Consider the following 23,731-nt stretch of genomic DNA (forward strand, 5'->3'; position numbering starts at 1 on the left):
ATAATAATCTCAACAAAACACTAAAGCTTAAATTATGCCAGTGACTACCTGTAGAGAAATCAAATTTAAGATCCGTAGGATATCTTAATAGACATATCCAGAAGGTAATTGCAAACATGGATCTGAAGGAATAAAACTTTTCAGGTAATATTGATGCTTAGAAGATCCCCAAGCATGCATCCTAAGTTTTCATAGGGTAAAGTAATCAAATAAATAAGCCAGAAAAACATCACGTAACTTAAATTTTAAAGAAGGAAGTAATACCAAACAGGAAATCAAAAGGAAATGTTTAAAGAGGTAAGAGAAGAAAGCAACTTCCCAAAAGTCATGAGAAAAGAGAGTTGTAATGGAGAGATCATAGTTTTTGCAATGGCACTAGTGATCAGAGAGCAATGGAGTGATCATAGCTTTAAATGCTGAAACTGGATCGAATAGAATGAAAACTGAAAAAATACTGGATTTGCTCCCTGACTTTAACATCAAAATCAATAGCGGTGGACTTAAGAGCCAAATGTAACGGTATCAAAGGCGTTTGTGGTATCTTATGCGTTTATTTACAGCCAAACACATTTTTCAGAAAAGGATTTGAGGCAGCCTACAAATAAACAACCTGTATTATAACAACAAAAAATAGAAAAATGAACATTCAAAGTCAATATGAAGGACATCCCCCTGATTTAGGGAAACTGCTCTTACCCCTGACTCCAACTATGTAGTTCTAGTGAGGGTTGCCATTCATAGTACCCTCCCCACTCCAGCCACAGGGATGGTGGGTACATGATCCAAGACAGGCCAATCAGAGTCCTTCCCAGGATTCTTCAAAAGAGCCCCTTCTTCTGGTAGAAGGGGCTGGGAAGATGAGAGCCAAGAGCTGCCAGCAGTCATGGTTCCAGCCTCATGAAGTAGAGAGTCTGTAGTATGAGAGAATGAAATCAACACGCAGAGAAACAGAGATAAGAGGTGAAGTCCTACACCCCAAAGGAGGAGGAGGAAGAACCAAATATACTAATAATCAGATTAATATTACTGATGTAACTAAAGACCAGATTTGGTTCTGGGCTGCCTGGTAGCCAGAACAAAAAGAAAAATAGAATGTGTATCAGTGAGCTATCAAAAAGGAGGAAATATACCAAGATCCTCGAGGGAGTCAATTTTCCTGACACGTTATTAAGTTATTAAAAGAACTTATTGTACATAGACTTCTATGTAAGGGTCACTGAAAGACAAAAATGGACAACTGTCCATGATGAGATTATAGTAAATGCAGATTTCATAGGCTATTGCTTTAAAAGACAACTAAGTTGTATTTCAATCATTATGCAAACTAAGAGGCTAGACTATTATAGACAAGTGAAGTGGAGTTATCAACTACAGTTTTATTCTTCCAGGAAGCTTGCTAGTGAAGAGAAAAGACAAAAAAATGAAAGGTGAAAAATACAAAGGGAAAGTAGAATTCATGGGAAAATTCAAAAATGTCTGTGAAGTAGTGGAGGAAAAAAATCAAGTAGAAAGAACACACGAAAACATAAAACAAGACCCTGGGAGAAATGGTAAAAGACCACATCACAAGCACAGATAGTTCTACTTAAAAATTACCTCCTCTCCTTCCTAGAACTCCAGGAAATGAGATAAAAGGACATAAAGCTACAAACAGAAAAAGAACATAAGAGAAGACAACAGCTATAAAATTTTGGAAGCTACAAGGGAGACAAGTAGTAAATGACTCAACAAATCAGAAAAGGTTGCTGTAGTAAGATAAGCCCCAAAGCAATAGATCTTAGATTACATAGCACTAGCAACTGGAAGAACTTTAGGTACCAAGCAACAGAGACAAGGGAGTGACAAATGTACATAGCAGTATATATATCCAAAAGGAATGTGTTCAGGTGAAGCTAACAACAGGAGAGACAGGATATACTCTGGAAAACAACCACGTTCCCCGCTAATCTCCTCAACTACCCCCAATCCTGGAAAACTGCAGAAAGGGTAAACAAGGAAATTTGAATTCAGGGATACCAAGCATAGCTGAGGAAACGGGTACCATACCAAACATGAAGAATTAACTGAAAACCTAACTCTGTATAGAGAAATTCCAGCAAACATCTGGCTCAAAGAATACTGGTAACCAGGTTAGTCAATCCCAAAAAGATGACTGGAATATTTCCCTCTCAATACACTAACCAGCTGGTGGTCTCCTAATAAAAGAATCCGCTCAGATCACCTATAAGGAAGCCAACTTGCAACAATCCCTACCACACACACAGAACTTCCAATCAACTCATTACAAGTTTGTCTTTAATTCAAATAGGTGCCTAAGAGTCACCACCTTTGTAATAAACAAGGTCTCCAGCAAGACAATGATACAAATGAATTCTGACTGAGGAAAAAAGTCCCAGGAGCAGACGAAAACTTCAGAAAACTGAAATAAAACAAAACAAAACAAAACAAAACCCCTCTGACTAACATCCTCACAGTTAAGAGAAAAATTGCATCCAAAAGATATTCCATGGGACGCCTGGGTAGCTCAGTGGTTGAGAGTCAGCCTTCAGTTCAGAGCATGATTCCAGGGTCCAGGATAGAGTCCTACATCGGGCTTCTTGCGGGGAGCCTGCTTCTCCCTCTGCCTATGTCTCTGTCTCTGTGTATATCTCTCATTAATAAATAAAATCTTTTAAAAAAAAAAATAAAAAAATAAAGACATTATCCCATACTCATGCAATGGAAGAACAGGTATTATTAAAATGTCCTTACAACCTAAAGCAGGTTGCAATCCCTAACAAAACACAAACATTATTCACATAAGTACAATAAAACTAAAATTTGTGGGGCACCTGGGTGGCTGAGTGGTTGAGCATCTACCTTTAGCTCAGGTCATGATCCTGGGGTCCTGGGATCGAGGTCCACATCGAGCTCCCCACAGGATCCTGCTTCTCCCTCTACCTGTTTCTGCCTCTGTCTCTCTCATGAATAAATAAGTAAAAAAATGTTTTAAGGGATCCCTGGGTGGCACAGCGGTTTAGCGCCTGTCTTTGGCCCAGGGCGCGATCCTGGAGACCCGGGATCGAATCCCACGTCGGACTCCCGGTGCATGGAGCCTGCTTCTCCCTCTGCCTATGTCTCTGCCTCTCTCTCTCTCTCTCTCTCTCTGTGTGACTATCATAAATAAATAAAAATTTAAAAAAAAAAAAAAAACTTTAAAAAAAAAAAAAGTTTTAAAAACATTAGGGGAGGGGATCCCTGGGTGGCGCAGCGGTTTGGCGCCTGCCTTTGGCCCAGGGTGCGATCCTGGAGACCCGGATCGAGTCCCATGTCGGGCTCCGGTGCATGGAGCCTGCTTCTCCCTCTGCCTGTGTCTCTGCCTCTCTCTCTCTCTCTGTGTGACTATCATAAATAAATAAAAAATTAAAAAAAAAAAAAAAAAAAACATTAGGGGAGATCCCTGGATGGCTCAGCGGTTGAGCGTCTGCCTTTGGCCCACGGCATGGTCCTGGGGTCCCCGGATCGAATCCTACATCGGGCTCCCTACATGAAGCCTGCTTCTCCAGACTCTGACTGTGTCTCTGGCTCTCTCTCTCTCTCTCTGTCTCATGAATAAATAAAATCTTAAAAAAAAAAATACCCTAAAATTTGTATGGAACCACCAAAGACTCCAAATGGTCAAAGCAATCATGAGAAAGAAGACCAACGCTGGAGGTATCACAAGCCCAGATTTCAAGATATACTATACTATAATAATCAAAACGGTATGGTACTGGCACAAAAACAAACCCATAGATCAGTGGAAGAGAATTGAGAGCTCAGAAATAACCCCACACTTTTATGGTCAATTAATCTGGAACAAAAGAAGCAAGAATGTACAATGGAGAAAAGACCGCCTCTTCAACAAATGGTACTGGGAAAACTAGATCACTTTCTTAGTCGCACACAAAAATAAATTCAGAGGCACCTGGGTGGCTCAGTGGTTTGAGCATCTGTCTTTGGCTCAGCTAGTGATCCCAGGGGTCCTGGGATCAAGCCCCACATCAGGATCCCCACAAGGAGCCTGCTTTTCCCTCTGCCTATCTCTCTTATGAATAAATAAAATCATAACAAAAAAAAAAGCCCTCAAAAATGGATTAAAGACCTAAAATGTTTGACAGGAAACCAGAAAACTCCTAGAAGAAAACACTAGCAGTTTAATATCTTTGACATAAACCATCGAAACATTTTTCTAGATATGTCTCCTCAGGCAAGGGAAACAAAAGCAAAAATAAACCACTGGGACTACATCAAAATAAAACACTTTTGCAGAGCAAAAGAAACCCTCAACAAAATGAAAAGGCAACTCATTGAATGGGAGAAAATCTCTGCAAATGATCTGATAAGTGATTAATATCCAAAATAAATAAAGAGGGCAGCCCAGGTGGCTCAGCAGTTTAGCGCCGCCTTTAGCCCAGGGCATGATCTTTGAGACCCAGGATCAAGTCCCACGTCGAGCTCCCTGCATGGAGCCTGCTTCTCCCTCTGTCTCTGCCTCTGTCTCTGCCTCTCTCTCTGTCTCTCGTAAATAAATAAATAAAATCTTTAAAAAACAATTTTTTAAGTAAACTTTAGAAAACAATAGCTGCTTATACATTCCTTTCAGAAATATTCATGTAACTACCAGAAGAGCTAAAATGTAACAACCAAAAAGAGATTGCTTTGGGGGAATGAGATGAATATTCAAGAATCGAGAAGCAAGGTTCTATTTTGTTTGTGTGAGAGAAGTTTTAGTTAATACCTGACTCTGACTATGCATTTACCACTTTGATAAACATTGAAATTAAATCTAAAACTAAAAAAAAAAAAAAAGGGAACAAATAGATACAATATGCTGGGCAAGATATCAATATACTCCTAGGATTTAATTTCCCTTACTAGTTGCATAGGTAGGTTAGAAAAGGATACAAACAAGTATTAAGCACTTACTTGTCAGCCATTATTTTAGGCTTTTCTCATACTAAAAGAAGAATCAAGAGAGACAACAGAAATTGGCCACTTACTATTTTATCTATAATGTTAAGCACTACATGTTAACTTTCTAAAAGTACCTTTTAAAGCTATAAGAATTTAATGTACTATGAGAAATTTAAAGGCAAATATTAGATATGATTCATCAATAGGAGAAAAATGCTAACATATGTTTACCTCTGAAGACATTCTATTTAAAATATATAAGCTAAGGAGCTTGTACAGAAATAAAGTTATATATGCAATTTTGAAACTATACCTGCCTTCCTGTACTCCGAAATCAACAATAAATTCGAAAACAATTTTAATTATGTAGATAAAGGTTAATCTCCAGGTGGCAGAAATAAAAAAGAAAAGCTAGGGACACCTGGGTGGCTCAGCAGTTGAGCTGGGTCCCACATCAGGCTCCCTGCATGGAGCCTGCTTCTCTGCCTCTCTCTGTGTCTCTCATGAATAAATAAATAAAATCTTAAAAAAAAAAAAAAAAGCTAAAAGAATTAACATTAGTTGAATCTGAGGTAGTCAATGACAGTATCAGATCTAATATATACCCTATAGATTGGAGTTGACTATGACACAAGCACAGACCCTAGACACGCAACAACAAAAAAAAGTTCTAACTGGGTTCCCTGCATAAGGACAGGAGCTGTTAAGGGCCTTTTTTTACACAACCAAATAGGAATCATAGAAAAACATGGCCTAGACCAAAGAAGCACTGAAGTGAGATGCTGGTTCTGGACATGAGTAAAGGAGTCACTCTAATAAAACCAGAAACTCTGGGCAGCCCCGGTGGCCCAGCAGTTTAGCGCTGCCTTCAGCCTGGGATGTGATCCTGGAGACCTGGGATCGAGTCCCACAGTGGGGTCCCTGCGTGGAGCCTGCTTCTTCCTCTGCCTGTGTCTCTGCCTCTCTCTCTGGGTGTCTCTCATGAATAAATAAAATCTTTAAAAAAAATAAAACCAGAAACTCAAGCCTATGGAGCCCAAAATCCATTATCAAAAGGGTACCCACGTCAAGAAACAAACTTAATAATCACTCTGGAGGAGGACTCCTGGGTAGCTCAGTGGTTAAGCATCTGCCTTTGGCTCAGGGCGTGATCCCGGGGTCCTGGGATCAAGTCTTGCATCAGGCTCCCCAAAGGAAGCCTTGCTTCTCCCTCTGCCTATGTCTCTGCCTCCTTCTCTGTGTCTCTCATGAATAAATAAAGTATTTTTTAAAATCAGTCTGGAGCAGTGAACTCCAGTAGGCAAACTCTGACAGAGTCTGATTTAAGTTGGGAATCCAACTTAAATCCATTCTACCATTCTCGCCTCTTAACAAAATGCCAATTTTATTCAGCTGACCCATATTTTGAAGTCTAACAATTAAAAGCCAGTAAAATTAAGCATAATTTGTTGACTAGGACTTCAGGAAAACTTAAGAGAAGTCAGCTGGGAAGGAAACCACTTTTAACTCTACCATCTCCCCACTTCTGCCAAGAACTTCTTTCTGCAGGTCACAATGACTGCAGTTCCATCTGCCATGTTCTGACTGTGCAACAACCCTGAAAATGAAAACCAGGTGCTAAGGTTGGTATAAGAGGAGGACAGAAAAAGCCTGACCCCTAATAATGTTACAGAGTTGCCAAAAAAGCTTTTAAAAGTCTTTTGAACTCCTTTTAAATGAAAGAATTTGTAAATTTGTAAAGTCCTATTTGCAGAAGCTACTGTAATCTAGTCTGTCTTAGGGGCCAAACATGGTTCTTCAGAAACAGCAAATGCACAAATTCCCCATAGAAACATCTTTCCTATATTCCCAGAAGAACAGGAATCCACAGAGAACAACTCCTGAGGAATAGCTCATAGCCAAAAATTACAAAGTATCTGAAGATGTCTACCACCAGAGTTAACAAAACAAATGAAAGATCCAAAATCTCTGTGAAGTATTAAAATAAGTATTTTTTAAGTGAGTTCTATGCCGAAATGTGGGACTTGAATTCACGACTGTGAGATCAAGAGTTACATGCCCTGGGCAGCCCGGGTGGCTCAGCAATTTAGCTCCACCTTCGGCCCAAGGCATGATCCTGGAGACCTGGGATCAAGTCCCACATCAGGCTCCCAGCATGGAGCCTGCTTCTCCCTCTGCCTGTGTCTCTGCCTCTCTCTCTCTCTCTCTCTCTCTCTCTCATGAATAATTTTTTTTTTAAAGAGTCACATGCCCTAATGACTGTCCCAGCCAGATGCCCCTAAAAGAAGTATGTTTTAAATGTTCAAATACTAAAAGGATTATAATCCATAAGGCAATAACAACAAAACACTATGGAAAAAAAGCAAATTGAAAAATAAACTAGAAACCGTAGATATGGTTTACTAAAAAAAAACTTCACTAACTGAATAAGCATAAATTTTAAGACAAAAATTTAAGACTAATTTAAAGACAAAATTTAAGATTGAAGAGACAGCAGCCCCAGTGGCTCAGCAGTTTGGCGCAGCCTTCAGCCCAGCGTGTGATCCTGGAGACCCAGGATCTAATCCCACATCGGGCTCCCTGCATGGACCCTGCTTCTCCCTCTGCCTGTGTCTCTGCGCCTCCCTCCCTCCCTCTCTCTCTCTCTCTCTCTCTCTGTCTCTCATGAATAAATAAATAAAATATAAAAAAAAGACTGAAGAGATTATCTATAATGGAAAAATAAAATAGAAAATACGAAAAATTAAGACATGAAGAACAGAACAAGAATCCCAAGCATATACCTAAATAACAGATCCAGAAGAGAATCAAATGGGAAGGTGATAACTGAAGAAGGAGCAGAAAATTTTCCAAGATAGAAAAAAACATGGAGTCTACAGAATGAAAAAGCAAATCAATTCTGAAGAAGGATAAACAGTCAACAGATGTTCTATTTACCACAATTAGATACCAAAAGGCAAACTAGAATAAAACCTTTACTTACAGGAAAACCACTATTACTCTAGAATTCAAACTACCATACAAGAGAGTGAACTAATAACATTCTTAGACATAAAAGGACATATAGCTTACTTAACTATTTACTAGACAGACGCTGGAAGGAAACCCTAGAACTGTGCATTAATTACCAAAAAAAAAAAAAAGGAAATGACCCATAAAGCAGCAAGAAAAACAAAAAACTAAGTTGAGTAAAACTTCAGTAATGTAACATCTAAATTACAAACACCTATTAAAAAAACACAGATTAAAAAAAAAAAAAAAAACACAGATTGGGGCACCTGAGTGGCTCAGTCAGTTGGGCATCTGCCTTCACCTCGGGTCATGATCCCCAGAGTCCTGGCATCAAGTCCCACATCAGGCTCCCCCTGCAGGGAGCCTGCTTCTTCCTCTGCCTATGTCTTAAATAAATTTTTAAAATCCTTAAAATGGGCAGCCCGGGTGGCTCAGCGGTTTAGCGCTGCCTTCAGCCCAGGGCCTGATCCTGGAGACCTGGGATCAAGTCCCGCATCTGGCTCCCTGCATGGAGCCTGCTTCTCCCTCTGCCTGTGTCTTTCCCCCCCGCCCCCCTCTGTCTCTCTAATGAATAAATAAATAAAATCTTTAAAATAAAATCCTTAAAAAAGGGACGCCTGAGTGGCTCAGCAGTTGAGCGTCTGCCTTCAGCTCAGGGCATAATCATGGGTCCAGGGATCAAGTCCTGCAGTGGGCTCCAGGATTTTTTTTAAATCTAAAAAAATTAAATTTAAAAATTAAAAAAAAATTTAAACACACACAACTACTAATTTGAGAGATTAAAAGTAAGGTGGAACTTGGGACACCTGATGGCTCAGTTGGTCAAGCATCTGACTCCTGATTTCAGCTCAGGTCACGATCTCAGCTTTGTAAAATCAAGCCCCACATCGAGCTAGAGCTGAGCTCAGGGCCTAGCTAAGATTCTCTCTCTCACCCTCTCCCCCATCAATGAATGAATGAATGAATGAATGAATGAATGAATGAATGAATGAATGAATGAATGAACGAACGAACGAACGAATGAAAGAATGGGGGATTAAAATACAGACAACAATAACACAAATTTTGCAAGGGAAAGAGAGGGAACACAAGGCATCCTGAGACCTTTGGCTATTACTTTTTGAGTAATGCTCAAAAAGCATTACTTTTTGACTCGTTGAAAATACAAAGTATGCACATTAAAATTTTAAGGAAAAAAAAATTTTTAAGGAAATCACTAACAAGAAACCCACCCAACTTGGGTGGCTCAGCGGTTGAGAGTCTGCCTTTGGCTCAGGGAATGATCCCAGTTCAGGGATCAAGTCCCACATCAGGATCCCTGTGAGGAGGGGATCCCTGGGTGGCACAGCAGTTTAGGGCCTGCCTTTGGCCCAGGGCGCGATCCTGGGGACCCGGGATTGAATCCTGCATCAGGCTCCCTGCAAGGAGCCTGCTTCTCCCTCTGCCTATGTGTCTGCCTCTGTGTGTGTGTGTGTGTGTGTGTGTGTGAGACTATCATGAATAAACAAAATTTAAAAAAAAAAAGATCCCTGTGAGGAGCCTACTTCTCCCTCTGCCTATGTCTCTGGCCTCTGTGTCTCTCATGAATAAATAAAGTCTTAAAAAGAAGAAAGAAAAGAAATAATACTCTCCAAATCAACACAGTATTTTTTAAGTATTTTTTTAAGTATAATCTCAAATGTACCACTACTATAAATGTAAATGAATTAAAACCTCCCTATTAATAGACTCTCAGACTATATTTTTTAAAAACACCAAGCTTCATGGGGCACGTGGGTGGCTCAGCTGGTTTTAAACATCTGACACCTGGGATCCCTGAGTGGCTCAGCAGTTTAGCGCCACCTTTGGCCCAGGGTGTGATCCTGGAGACCCAGGATCAAGTCCCATATCAGGCTCCCTGCATGGACCTGCTTCTTCCTCTGCCTGTGTCTCAGCCTCTGTGTGTGTGTGTGTGTGTGTGTGTGCGCGCGTGTGTGTGTGTGTGTGTCTCTCACGAATAAATAAAATCTTTTAAAAATAAAATAAATATCATGGATTTAAAAAAAGAAAAAAAAAACATCTGACACCTGATTTCAGCTGTCACGATCTCAGGATTGTGAGATCAAGGCCCGCATCAGGTTCCACATTGGGCATGGAGCCCACTTAAGATTCTCTCTCCCTCTCCCTTGCCCCTCCCCCACTATCTCTTTAAAAAAAAATAACACCAAGCTTTACCATGTCTACAAATACGTTCATTGCAGAACTATCTGTGATTGTGAAAAATCAGAAACCTAAATGATGATGAACAAGGAAATTAAATTCAAAAACATAAAAATTTAAAAAGGATTTTAAATTGCAGTATATTCTGTAACAAAATATAAACTAGCTGATAAAAAGGATGATCTAAATCAGTATGTATTAATGCAGTATATCACAAGTTGCAGAACACATATACGATACCATTCCTATAAAATAACACTAGATGACATTTATGGATACATAATGTAGTATAAATATTAAAACGTTGACAATGAGAATACACACACAGGAATATTATTCAGCCATAAAAAAGAAGGAAATCTTGCTGTTAGCAACAACACAGATGGACTTTGTGGGCATTATGTTAAGTGAAACAAAATCACATCTTTCTCCATGTACAATGGAGTTATGCTCCAATAAGCCCTTAAATTGAAAATATCCTAAGTTGGGACGCCTGGGTGGCTTAGTGGTTAAGCATCTGCCTTTGGCTCAGGGCATAATCCTGGAGTCCCAGGATGGAGTCCCACATTAGACTCCCTGCATGGAACCTGCTTCTCTCTCTGCCTGTGTCTCTGCCTCTCTCTCTCTCTGTCTTTCTCATGAATAAATAAAATCTTAAAAAAAAAAAAAAAAGAATGGTTCTAAGTGCATCTATTTACCCTCTTGATCAAGTTGGCAGCTGAGTGGCAGCGTTGGCTAGCTTCTGCTTCCCAGCATCACAAGTGTATTGTACTATTATGTATCACTAGCCTGGGAAAAGATCAAAACACAAGATCTGGGATCCCTGGGTGGCTCAGTGGTTTAGCGCCTGCGTTTGGCCCAGGGCGTGATCCTGGAGTCCCAGGATCGAGTCCCACATCAGGCTCCCTGCATGGAGGCTGCTTCTCCCTCTGCCTGGGTCTCTGCCTCTCTCTCTCTCTCTTTCTCTCTGTGTCTCTCATGAATAAATAAAAAGAAAAATCAAAAAAAAAACATCTGAAATACAGTTTCTACTGAATACATACTGCTTTCACACAACTGTATTTTTTTTTTTTTTTTTTTTTTTATGACAGATACAGAGAGAGAGAGAGAGGCAGAGACACAGGCAGAGGGAGGAAGCAGGCTCCATGCACCGGGAGCCCGATGTGGGATTCGATCCCGGGTCTCCAGGATCACGCCCTGGGGCAAAGGCAGGCGCCAAACCGCTGCGCCACCCAGGGATCCCTCACACAACTGTAAAGTCAAAAATCCTCAATCAGGGATCCCTGGGTGGAGCAGTAGTTTGGCGCCTGCCTTTGGCCCAGGGCGCAATCCTGGAGACCCGGGATCAAGTCCCACATCGGGCTCCCGGTGCATGGAGCCTGCTTCTCCCTCTGCCTATGTCTCTGCCTCTCTCTCTCTCTGTGTGACTATCATAAATAAGTAAAAATTTTTTTAAAAAATCCTAAATCAAGGACAGTCTGTATTATACCTCCCTTATAATATATGGAATCTAGAAAAACCAATCTCATAAAAACAGAGAACAGTGGTGGTTGCCAGAAGCACTGGATGGTTCATGGAAACGGGGTGAGATGGTCAATCAAATGGTAAAATCTTCCAGTTATACAGTAAGTTTTAGGAACGGAATATACAGTATGGTAACTATAGTCAACAAAACTGTATTGTGTAAATGAAAGTTGCTAAATCCTTTTAAGTTTTGTGTGTATGTGTGTGTGTGTGTGTTCAAGTAAGCTTACACCCAAATGAAATGGCACTTGTACTCACAACCCTGAAATGACAAGTCCTATGCTCTACCAACTGGGCCAGCCATACGCCCCAAGAATAAATCTTCAAGGTTCTGATCAAAAGAAAAGAAAACTGGGGATCCCTGGGTGGTGCAGCAGTTTGGCGCCTGCCTTTGGTCCAGGGCGCGATCCTGGAGACCCGGGATCGAATCCCAGGTCGGGCTCCCGGTGCATGGAGCCTGCTTCTCCCTCTGCCTATGTCTCTGCCTCTCTCTCTCTCTCTGGGTGTGTGACTATCATAAATAAATAAAAATTTAAAAAAAAGAAAAAAGAAAATTGCAGGGGCCCCTGGGTGGCTCAGGTGGTTGTCAACTTCCTTTGGCTCAGGTCATGATCCTGGGGTCCTGGGATCAAGCCTTATGTTGGGCTCAGAGGGAACCCTGCTTTTCCCTCTGCCCTGCCCGTCCTCCCCACCCCACCCCACCCCACCCCACCCCGTTCCTTCTCTAATAAATAAAATCTTAAAAAAAAAAAAAAAGGAAATTTGCAAGTATGTGAGGTGATAGATGTTAACTTAAACTCACTGTGGTAATCATTTTGAAAGATATATGTATATATCTCTCAAATCATTACATTGTATACCTTAAATCAATACAATGTTATAGGGCAATTATATCCCAAAGAAACTGCAAAAAACAAAAGGGTGGGGTCAGGGGGAGAGAGATGGTCCCAAAAGACACTAAAAGGATAATGGATGACCCAGACTAGGGAGAGTATAAAAAGTATTTCAACTTAATTTTTTTATTTATTATTTTAAGGAAGGCAAGATTTGAAGTAAATATGAAGAATCCACCTTAGTTCATTCTGGGTGGAGAATATGTTCTATATTCATAACTATATTAATGTATCTTTACTTCATAAAATTAAACGTAAATACATAATTATTGTAATTAAGTTTATAGTCTAGATGGTTTTATAGATTTACAATGACTTTTTTGCATTACATATCTTCATTAAGCAAAAATTAAAAAATTAAATGTGCGGGACGCCTGGGTAGCTCAGTGGTTGAGCATCTGCCTTTGACTCAGGGCGTGATCCCAGGGTCCTGGGATAGAGTCCCACACTGGACTCCCTGCATGGAGCCTGCTTCTCCCTCTGCCTGTGTCTCTGCCTCTCTCTCTCTCTCTCATGAATAATAAAATCTTTAAAAAAAAAAAAAAGTATCATCCTAGGTCAATCCCTAAAATCTTGATTTACATTACCTCCAGCAGTTCTTTCCTGACAATGTTAAGAAGCCAGGAAGAACTAAAATTTTAAAAGGCAGAACAGTAGGAAAAAGTTACATCTCACTTCCTGTAGAAAATAGCCTTCATTTAGAGCTAGAATAGCGATACCTAAATAACGCAAATTCTTAACGGGCTTTTGGCCATTTTATTTTTTTGCACAATAAACTCTCATCATGTTTCCAAAGTAGAATATTTAAAATCAAACATATCCTCTATCCCATTAAAATCATATAAATAGATAATATTTCTAATAAGTCTCTTCAGCCTGTGGTTATTAAGAACAGATGTCCATTAAAAACAAAATAGTCATCAATGTTTTAACCTCTAACCGCCAGACAATAGTTATTAAACAGTGTTAATTCTAATCAAAATTCTTCACCAAAAATACATGTTCACTTGAGATAAAGCAATTCAAGTGCTTTTTCTGAACAATCAATGCCTACCTACAGAGAGTTTCCCTCAAAAACCAACAAAACTCTCCCTCAGTCTTTACCTTATACTTTCCCTTTCCTTCCTTTTTCAACATTCAGTCTAACCCTACAACCTCTGCTCTCCTCAGTGCCCTGTAAGGAGAGTTCTGCCCAAACCAGGCAACCACAGCTTTGGTCTCAGAAACTCTTCTCTCTCAGTCCTCCAGAATCCTTACAGCAATGTCACTACCAATTCCCTCCTGAAAAACCAACTGTCTGTTCCTTTCCTGATACTTCGTTATCCATCCTTGGTAACTTGTTCTCTTATTCTCCCCAAAAGTGGATACTCGCCACGGCCAACGGTCTTCATTTTTTAACCCTCTAACCAAAAAAAAAAAAAAAAAAGTCATTTGGTTCCCAGTCTTCCTTCTGCGCAGCTCCAATTCGAACTTGACTCCATTACTTAACCCTTAATTTTCAATGAAAAATCCTAGCAGCATCAAAACCAACATGCCCAAAACAGAACTTTCCTTATTTTTCAAATTTGCTGTTCTTTCTTGATTACCATTACGCTGTGACTATTAACGGTATCACCATTCCAGTAATTAACCTTGAACTAAGAACTGTATCTGATTATTCCCTTTCTTTTATCCAATATCCATTTCTGTCATTTTATGCTTCAAAATGCCCTCCTTTTCTACTCCCTGCTTTCTACTCTCACACTTTTACTGTAGTATCATCTCTTTCAGTTTCTAACCTCCCTTCCCAAATACACTGCATATTCTACCAAACCACTTGTCTGAAATTACAACTTTATTATTTCGGTTTTTACTCTTCATTATCTGCCAAGGTTCTATCAGCTCACATATCCCTTGTCTGAGAATTGAGCTATCCCAAACCCAGAGACCCCTCCCTGTGTCTAAGCAACCATAGGGTCCAGAGCTAGGCACCTTATCTAAGGTCATGGTCCAGAGCTAGGCACCTTATCCAAGCCAACTCAGTTTTTTTTTTACCCAAAGGAACATGAGACTAAGCCTGAGATTTAGTCTCCTGAGACAGAAAATAGAAAATATTAAGAGCTGAAGTATGGCCGCTTTTCACCACAGGAGGCAATACAGAATATGATGCTTGAGAGCTTTCCAACTGGATCTCCCTTTCTCTTAAAACTATGAGGTCTTTATCCATAAAATGAGCAACAAAATAACTCAAAGGTTTGATAAGATGATTAACCCAGATACTTGTTATACAACATTTAACATAGAATCTGACAATAAACAGCCAGTAGCAGAGAAAACCTGCAGAAAGGAAAAGAATAAAACAGACACACAGATGAAAGCAGAAAAAAGATTAAGACTAATTCAATTCAGGATGCCTGGGTGGCTCAGTAGTTGAGCACCTGCCTTTGGCTTGGGTCGTGGGATCGAGTCTTGCATCGGGTTCCCCACAGGGAGCCTGCTTCTCTTTCTGCCTATGTTTCTGCCTGTGTCTCTCATGAACAAATACATCTTTTGTAAAAGACGAATTTAATTCTTGAGATGCCTGGTTGACAGTCTACTGAACACCTGACTTCTCAGAGTCATGAGTTCATTACTTTAAAAACAACGTAATAATTACTGAAAGGGAAGGCTTTACTTCTAAAAAAGACTAATTTGGGGCACCTGGGTGACTCAAGTAGGTTAAGCATTCAATTCTTGCTTTCAGCTCAATTTATGATCTTTTTTTTTTTTTTTTTTAATTTTTTTAATTTTTATTTATTTATGATAGTCACAGAGAGAGAGAGGCAGAGACACAGGCAGAGGGAGAAGCAGGCTCCATGCACCGGGAGCCCGATGTGGGATTCGATCCCGGGTCTCCAGGATCATGCCCTGGGCCAAAGGCAGGCGCCAAACCGCTGCGCCACCCAGGGATCCCTCAATTTATGATCTAATGGGCTATGGGATACAGCCCTTTATCTGGTTCCTTGCTAAGTGGGTAGTCTACTTGGAAGATTCTCTCCCCTGGCCCTCCTCCAGCTCATACTCTGCCTCTAAAATAAATAGATAAATCTTAAAAAAAAAAATTAATTTAATTCCCTTTTGTTTTTTTTAAGATTTTATTTATTTATTCATGACAGAGAGACTCACATACACACAGGCAGAGGGAGAAGCAGGCTCCGTGCAGGGAGCCGGACGCAGGACTCGATCCCAGGTCTCCAGGATCACACCCCGGGCTGAAGGCGGCGCTAAACCTCTGGGCCCCGGGGGGCTGCCCAATTCCCTTTCTAAGTTATGGATACATTTCCATGTTAGGCTTCTTGGCTCTCATATCCTTATATTAAAATGCCCCTGGGGGGACACCTGGGTGACTCAGCAGTTCAATGTCTGTCTGCCTTCAGCTCAAAGTGTGATCCCGGAGTCCTGGGATCGAGTCTCACATCAGGCTCCCTGCAGGGAGCCTGCTTCTTCTATGCCACTCCCCCTCTCTGTGTCCCTCATGAATAAATAGGCAAATAAAACCTTTAAAATAAAAATTCCCTTGGGCAGCCCGGGTGGCTCAGCAGTTTAGTGCCTGCCTTCAACCCAGGTATGATCCTAGAGACCCAGGATCCAGTCCCACAGTGGGCTTCCTGCATGGAGCCTGCTTCTCCCTCTGCCTGTGTCTGTCTCTATCTCTCATGAATAAATAAATAAAATCTTTTTAAAAATAAAATAAAAATAAATAAAAATCCCCTTGGGGTGCCTGACTGCTTCAGTCGGTAGAACATGAGACTCTGGATCTCAGGGTTGTGGTTCAAGCCTCTTGTTGGGTATAGAGATTAGTTAAAAATAAAAATTTTTTAAAGACTTATTTGAGAGTCCACACACATACACAGGAGCACAAGCAAGCAAGAGACAGAGAGGGAGAATTTTTCTCTTTTTAAAGATTTCACTGGTGGGGGGAGGGTGCTTCGTGGCTCAGAGGCTGAGCCTCTACTTCAGTTCAGGGCCAGGGCGTGATCCCACAGGCTCAAGTCCCACACTGGAGTCCCTGCGTAGAGCCTACTTCTCCCTCTGCCTGTCTCTGCCTCTCTGTGTGTCTCTCATGAATAAATAAATCTTTAAAAAAAATGAAAAGATTTTATTGGGGCACCTGTGTGGCTCAATGGTTGATCATCTGCCTTTGGCTCAGGTCATGATCCCAGGGTACTGAGACCAAGTCCCACATCAGGCTCCCCGCGGGGAGCCTGCTTCTGCCTCTCTCTCTCATGAATGAATAAATAAAATCTTTTTTAAAAAATAAAATAAAGGGATCCCTGGGTGGCTCAGCAGTTTAGCGCCACCTTTGGCCCAGGGCATGATCCTGGAGACCCGGGATCAAGTCCCACATCGGGCTCCCTGCATGGAGCCTGCTTCTCCCTCTGCCTGTGTCTCTGCCCCCCCCCCCCTCTCTCTCTGTGACTATCATAAATAAATAAATAAATAAATAAATAAATAAATAAATAAATAAATAAATAAAAACAGGCAACAAGGGACGCCTAGGTGGCTCAGCAGTTGAGTGTCTCCCTTCGGCCCAGGGTGTGATCAAGTCCCACATCGGGCTCCCTGCATGGAGCCTGCTTCTCCCTCTGCCTGTGTCTCTGCCCCTCTCTGTGTCTTCTAATGAATAAATAAGATCTTTAAAAAAAAAAAAAAAAAAAAAACAGGCAACAAGTGGCATTTAAGGCAAATAATACTGGCATTCTACCACTCCCCATTCTCACCGCTTTATCTCCCCGCTTGATACCTATCTTCCTATTTTCTAATCTTTCTCTGACTTTGAATCTACTATGACATTCCCGGGAGCTTCATCTTACAATCAGTGTTTACTAATGAGTAACAGCATAACTTCCTTAGCTTGGTTAGCTCCCATCAACTCCAAAACCATAACATGCTACAAAGAGGAAAAAACAAAAGGAGACCTATGCATACATCAAATCCCAGAATTTATATTACGGATTTTGTCCTCTCCTTGCTATTTCCCATTATTGCAAAGCTAATATAGCTATAATTCTGCCACAGTGCATTCTCACACACAAACGAAACATATGAACAGAACACTGCTCTGAATTTCACAAACCTAGATAGGCTACTCACTCATTACTTCTGATCAAAAATTGCCTAGGCAAAAATAAAAAGCTTCCATGCTACATATGAAGGTAGATAAGTCAAAATGTTTAAATGTTTTCTACCTTCTGTCAAATTCTCTAAGCAACACGAAAAAGAAGGAACTATCACATTGCAAATGGTAATACTTCTATATGATTAATGAAGATTAAATCTATTTCTCCCTGATATTTCCAGAAGTTCAATTGAAAAAAATGCTTTGGGCCATAAAGAATAAACATACCTCCTTTATGATTACAAGTTTACAAAAATGTTCAGAAAGAAGGTAGCCAGCTAAGTAAAAAAAAGACTTGTATATTGCTTTGCCAAAGGGACTGAATGTCTAAAAATACTGAGAGTTCAACGTTAAACTATACACGTGCAGATGCAGTAAAAAAAAAAAAAAAAAAAAAAAAAGGTAGGAGGGGTTAAATTAAACTCTTGTCTTTTTTTTATTCATTAATAAAATCTAGCAGATTTATCACCTTAACTTTCTTGTGTTCTACTATCATTACATTCTATAATTACCAATTTAACCTCTAAAACAGTAGGCAAAGCTAAAGCCCAAATACAACTTTGTTTTATCCATTCAAAATATCCCTCAATGTATACTTATGTGGTTCGATTTGTTTTTCACAGTTTATAAAATTGATTTAAAACTATTAAGTCAATATTTGGCCCAAATTAAATATTTGAACAAAAGGCTGAAAAACATTCAAACTGTAACATAAGTGTGTAGCATTCTAAGCTACTTGTTGAAGTACTTTAATGTTTTTGAAAAACAGTTCTTACCACTCTGGCTGCTCTCTCCTGAGATTCACATTTCCTGCAAAACCATGGTCCAGTGGGTACTTGAACAATGCCATAGCAAGCTATTGAGAAATAAAAGATTTTAAAATATGTTAAAATTTTTTTTAATTATGGAAAATCAAATACCCTTTCAAAACCTTCCTTTTTTATCTTTAAAGATTTTACTTATTCATGAGAGACAGAGACACACACAGAGAGAGAGAGAGAGAGAGAGAGAGAGAGAGGCAGAGACAGAGGCAGAGGAAGCAGGCTCCATGCAGGAAGCCCAATGTGGGACTCCATCCCGAGACCCCAGGATCACATCCTGAGCCAAAGACAGACGCTCAACTGCTGAGCCACCCAGGCGTCCGTCAAAGCCCTCTTAAAATAACTACCTCTCAGACCATTCACATAAAACAAAAATGAAAACATTTTGTATTTTTATTCAGCACATACATTACCACCTAATAAAAATTGGATGAGATTTTAGAAAACCGTTAAGACCAGCCTTTTGTTATTTTAAATAAGTATAAGCAATACAAATTGTACATATTTTTATGATAATATTGAGAATTTAACGTAGATTTTTTACAAATAACTCAGAAATTCATTCTATATCCTACAAACAGTAAGCATTTTAGATAATCTAACAAAACTATTTCCAAATCACGTGTCAAAATGAGCAACAAATACTGAAGAAAATGAAATATATTATTAAACGTGACATGTTTCCATTTGTATAAATTGTCCAGTATAGGCAAATCAGTAGACAGAAAGCACCCTAGTAGTTACCTAGGGTTGAGAGAGTTGGGGACAAATAGAGAGTAACTTTTAATGGGTCCAAGTTTTTTTGTTAGGCTGATGAAAATTGGGGCATCTGGGTTGCTCAGTCAGTAAAGAGTCTGACTCTTGGGATGCCTGGATGGCTCAGTGGTTTGGCGCCTGCCTTTGGCTCAGGGTGTGATCCTGGAGTCCCGGGACCAAGTCCCAAGTCGGGCTCCCTGCGTGAGGCCTGCTTCTCCCTCTGCCTGTGTCTCTGCCTCTCTCTCTCCCTGTCTCTCATGAATAAATAAATAAAATCTTTAAAAAAATATTATTTCTCTCCCTCTGGCCCTCCTCCTCTTCCTCTCTTCCTCTCCTTTCTTCTTCTCCTCCCCTTTCCTTTTTGTTTAAAAAAAAAAGGAAAAAAAAAGTTCTGGAATTGTGTGGTAATAGATGCAAAACTCTGTGAATGTACTAAAACCAGTGAGTTGTACACAGGTGCCCCTCACTCTAGTTTTTTAAAAAAAAGTTTTGGGACGCTTGGGTGGGTCAGTGGTTTGAACATCTGCCTTTGGCCCAGGATCAAGTCCCATGTTGGGCTCCCTGCATGGAGCCTGCTTCTCCCTCTGCCTATGTCTCTGCCTCTCTCTGTATCTCTCATAAATAAATGAATAAACTCTTTAAAAAAAATTTTTTTTTTATTTTAGGGCAGCCCCAGTGGCTCAGCGGTTTACTACCACCTTCAGCCCAGGGCCTGATCTTGGAGACCCAGGACTGGGTCCCACGTCGGGCTCCCTGCATGAAGCCTGCTTCTCCCTCTGCCTCTCTCTCTCTTTCATGAATAAATAAAACCATAAATAAAATAAAAGATGAAAAAAAATGTAGTAGGATGCCTAGGTGGCTCAGCAGCTGAGCATCTGTCTTTGGCTCAGAATATGATCCTGGGATCCGAGATCTAGTCCCACATCTGGCTCCTTGTGTAGAGTCTGCTTCTCCCTCTTCCTGTGTCTCTGCCCCTCTCTCTCTCTCTCAGTCCCTCTGAATAAATAAATAAATAATCTTAAAAAAAAAAAAAAGAAAAGCACGAATTTTTAAAACTGCCAAAGCTAAGCTTAAAATCCCTTTTAAAATTTGTAAAAGGGGGGATCCCTGGGTGGCGCAGCGGTTTGGCGCCTGCCTTTGGCCCAGGGCGCGATCCTGGAGACCCGGGATTGAATCCCACGTCAGGCTCCCGGTGCATGGAGCCTGCTTCTCCCTCTGCCTGTGTCTCTGCCTCTCTCTCTGTGACTATCATAAATAAATAAAAATTTAAAAAAATAAAAATAAAAAAATAAATAAAATTTGTAAAAGGGATGCCTGGGTGGCTCAATGGTTGAGCATCTGCCTTTGGCTCAGGTTGTGATCCCAGGGTCCTGGGATGGAGTCCCGCATCAGGCTCCCCATGTGGAGCCTGCTGCTCGCTCCGCCTATGTCTGTGTCCCTCATGAATAAATAAATATCTTAAAAAATAATAAAATAAAATTTGTAAATATATCAGTGTAAAAAAGTCCTATCAGTCAAGAAACACTGCATCAATGTCCAAAAACTTTTATTTTAATGTAATCAAGAAGTACTACTTCTAGACAAAAAAAAAACTATGTTTAAATGAATGTTTTCTATACTGGGAGATGACATTAATCAAACTTGATAATTTAGCATCCAATTCGTTAAGAAATACCTTCACAAATGCCAATGAACACTGTGTTGGAAAAGCTTTGTATCAGCTCTAAAAACCTTAAAATCAGTATCTATATACATACATTGCTCTCACTCCTTAAAAAAGGGAAGGTATCCAATTTTTTGACGAAGGTGTTCATCAAAACACAAATGGGAATAACTGCACTGTGATGAACCCACTATCACCTAAGCCTCCCTTACCCATTCTGAGATTTCATTTTATAAAGAGTAAACTTTTGCCCCTTATGTTCAGTTTTTCTCATTCGATAATATCTTTCCCAATACACTACTAAATCTCTGCATCACTCAATGCCAAATTCAGAAATGGTAAGCAGGATGGGTTAATGAGTAAAAGGGAAAGCAGAAGAGCCACCCCAGAACTATCTAAGTTGTTTCCTTACCACCTGACATAGAAAAAGAAACTTCAATGGCCAAAAACTCTTACTGGTGTCCTCCGGCTTTTCTGTAGTATCCCGAAAGCTCACCGAATGGGTACACCCAGAAATAAGCTAAAGTGCTCCCCCAAGTCCCTGGCCGCTCCACCACCTCCTCTTCTCTTCAGTCACTTGGGCTGAGGAAGTCGCCAGACGCAGCCTCCACAGCCTCATCCAGCAGCCCAGGGCAGCTCAGCCAAGCCACTCCTGCAGCAGCAACCTCGCGGCGACCGAAGGCCACCACCGTCTTCTCCGCAGCAAACTCCCAATCCGCAGCGGCAGGGTCTCCGCCAGAAAGCTTGGGGTGCAGCAGCGGCGCTTCCCCTCCCTAACCTGAAGCGCCCCGGCAACCCCCTCCGCCCCCCCCCCCCCCGACTCGGCGACCCGCCCCGGCGCCGTGAGCGGCATTCCCGAGCCAGACTCGATGCCACAGGAAGTCTCCAGACACACTGCGGCAGACGGGAGCAGCCAGGGAAGGGGGAGGGGCCTCCACGATCCCAAGCCCGGGCCCACGGCCACAGTGACAGCACCGAGGGGCGCACCCCCACGCCCCCGCCGCCCCAGCAGCGCAGGCCGCCACCCCGCACCCCCCACCCCACCCCGCCCCACCCCCACCCCCACCCCCGGCCTCCACCGCCTCGGAAAGTCTCCAGCCCCAAGGCTCCCGGGCGCAGGCGGCGGCCAAATGACACTTGAGAGAGTGAGCGCAGAATCACATGACAGTCCAGGCCACACGCACTTTCTCCCACATGCACAGCCCACACCCCCTCCGCCCCGCCGCGGACCCTCCGAGTCAATCCCGGGCCGCGGAGCGGGGCGGGGGCGGGGGCGGGGCGGGGGGAGGGGCGGAAGGGGAACTGGCAGTTGCTGCCAAGGTGGGGGAAGCGGTGACGGTTGGGAGCAGGCCGGGTTCGGCCCGGCGGGCGGTTGGGTGTTTACCTTGATGCACCGCGACGCTGCAGCCGTGCCCGTCGCAATAAACCAGCGGGTTCTCGGCCCAGCCTCTCTCGTCTGAGCAAACGCAACAGCCTCCAATCATCTCCTTCATACTATGGGAGACCTCGTCCTCCAGTGACACGGGCCGGTCGCTAGAGACCATCTAAGAGGGAGTTGGGGGGACCATTAAAAAACACATGCAAGCCAATTAGTGCTTCCCCCCCGCACGGCCGCCCCACCCCCGCTCCCTTCCCTGCGCCCCCGGCCCCCGCCCGCCGCTCGGCCGCTCGCTCACTCGGGCTTTGCCGCTCAGTCACTCACGTTCCGCACAGGAGTCAGGAGCCATGTCCTTGCTGACTCCCCCCACCTCCCCTCCACCGCCTCCTCCGCCTCCTCCGCCTCCTCGTCTTCTTCCCTCCCCACCTCCACCCGGCCGCTAACGCTGGAGCCCGGAGAGGGCACACATAATCAAGTAGGCCTCCGCACAGGCGCACTGGGGGGGCTCCCGCTGGGCCAGGGGCAGCCAGGGAGGGGAAGGGGGCTGCGCTTCCTCCTCCGAGCGTCACTCGGCGTGCGCGCCCGCCCCGCAGCCGGCGTGAGGGAGAAGGCCCGGGAGAGGCCCGGCCTGCGTGCGCGCCGCCGCGTCCGGCCCGCAGCCCCGGCCTACCTCCCGGCCCCTTCCCCTCCCCCGCGCCGCTCGCAGCCGCCGAGGTGTGCCAGGCGGTGGGGGCAGGCGGCGCCGGCGGCGCGCCGAGGCCGGAACGAGCCGGCGAGGGGTGGCGGGGGCGCGCACGCGGGGGCGGGGACGTAGGGCCGCCCTCGGCAGCGCCGGCCGCGCGGGCCGAGCGTGCGCGGCTCGGAGGGGCCTGGGAGGGAGGAGGGCGCCGGAGACCCGGAGGGAGGGGTTTTTTCCGTGAGTGGCCGGAGGGGGCTGACTCCCCCCGAGCGTCTCCCTGCGTTGGGAACCTACCTGCGGGCTCTTCCCTGGCCCGTGGGTAGCAGGGGTAGGGCCAGTATGCCAGCCTCCAAGAAGGGTGCAGTGAAGCATGGCTTCCTGCAGTTGGCCGCGCTCGCTGCACAGTGCTGCCGCAGCTTCTCCACCCATTACGTTCACATATCCTGGACTCTACCCAAAGTTCACGCAGTGGAAGTTGCCACCAGAATCCGCAGCCCATTTACACACCACACTGGCCCCAATGACAAATGAAAGTGCATCGCCGACTGAAGGTCAAAAGCCTGGGTTAGGGTAACACTCCAACAGGGAACACCAACCACCAAGGATACCTTCAGGTTGCTGTGTGGGAGTACAAATGGTTGTTAATCAAGAATTAGCAGTATAATGTGATGATCTGGAAAATGCAGGAATGTGATGCCAAAGGATGAAGGAACCCAAGTTCCAGTCAGTCACCA

The 23,731-nt window shown here is 42.9% G+C and overlaps 1 protein-coding gene across 19 annotated transcripts in view; it reads right to left on the reverse strand.

Moving 5' to 3' along the window:
- The window catches only part of MLLT10 (MLLT10 histone lysine methyltransferase DOT1L cofactor), a 249,025-nt gene extending 225,603 nt beyond the window's left edge, over nucleotides 1-23,422 (reverse strand). For 5 of the 19 annotated variants that reach the window (XM_038529837.1, XM_038529834.1, XM_038529835.1 and 2 more), the window contains exons 1-3: nucleotides 23,292-23,419; nucleotides 22,325-22,484; nucleotides 18,477-18,556 (exon numbers count right to left, since the gene is read on the reverse strand). In XM_038529837.1, the coding sequence (XP_038385765.1) occupies nucleotides 18,477-18,556; nucleotides 22,325-22,484; nucleotides 23,292-23,369 (318 nt within the window). In that variant the 5' untranslated portion in view covers nucleotides 23,370-23,419. Of the gene's footprint in view, nucleotides 1-696; nucleotides 912-18,476; nucleotides 18,557-21,396; nucleotides 21,707-22,324; nucleotides 22,485-22,616; nucleotides 22,941-22,988; nucleotides 23,063-23,291 lie in introns of those variants that run through there. The other 14 variants (XM_038529846.1, XM_038529847.1, XM_038529845.1 and 11 more) reach the window with 11 other exon arrangements.
- Between the last annotated feature and the right edge of the window lie 309 nt (nucleotides 23,423-23,731).

The sequence above is a fragment of the Canis lupus genome, chromosome 2, assembly GCF_011100685.1.
Source record: "Canis lupus familiaris isolate Mischka breed German Shepherd chromosome 2, alternate assembly UU_Cfam_GSD_1.0, whole genome shotgun sequence".
NCBI lineage: Eukaryota > Metazoa > Chordata > Mammalia > Carnivora > Canidae > Canis > Canis lupus.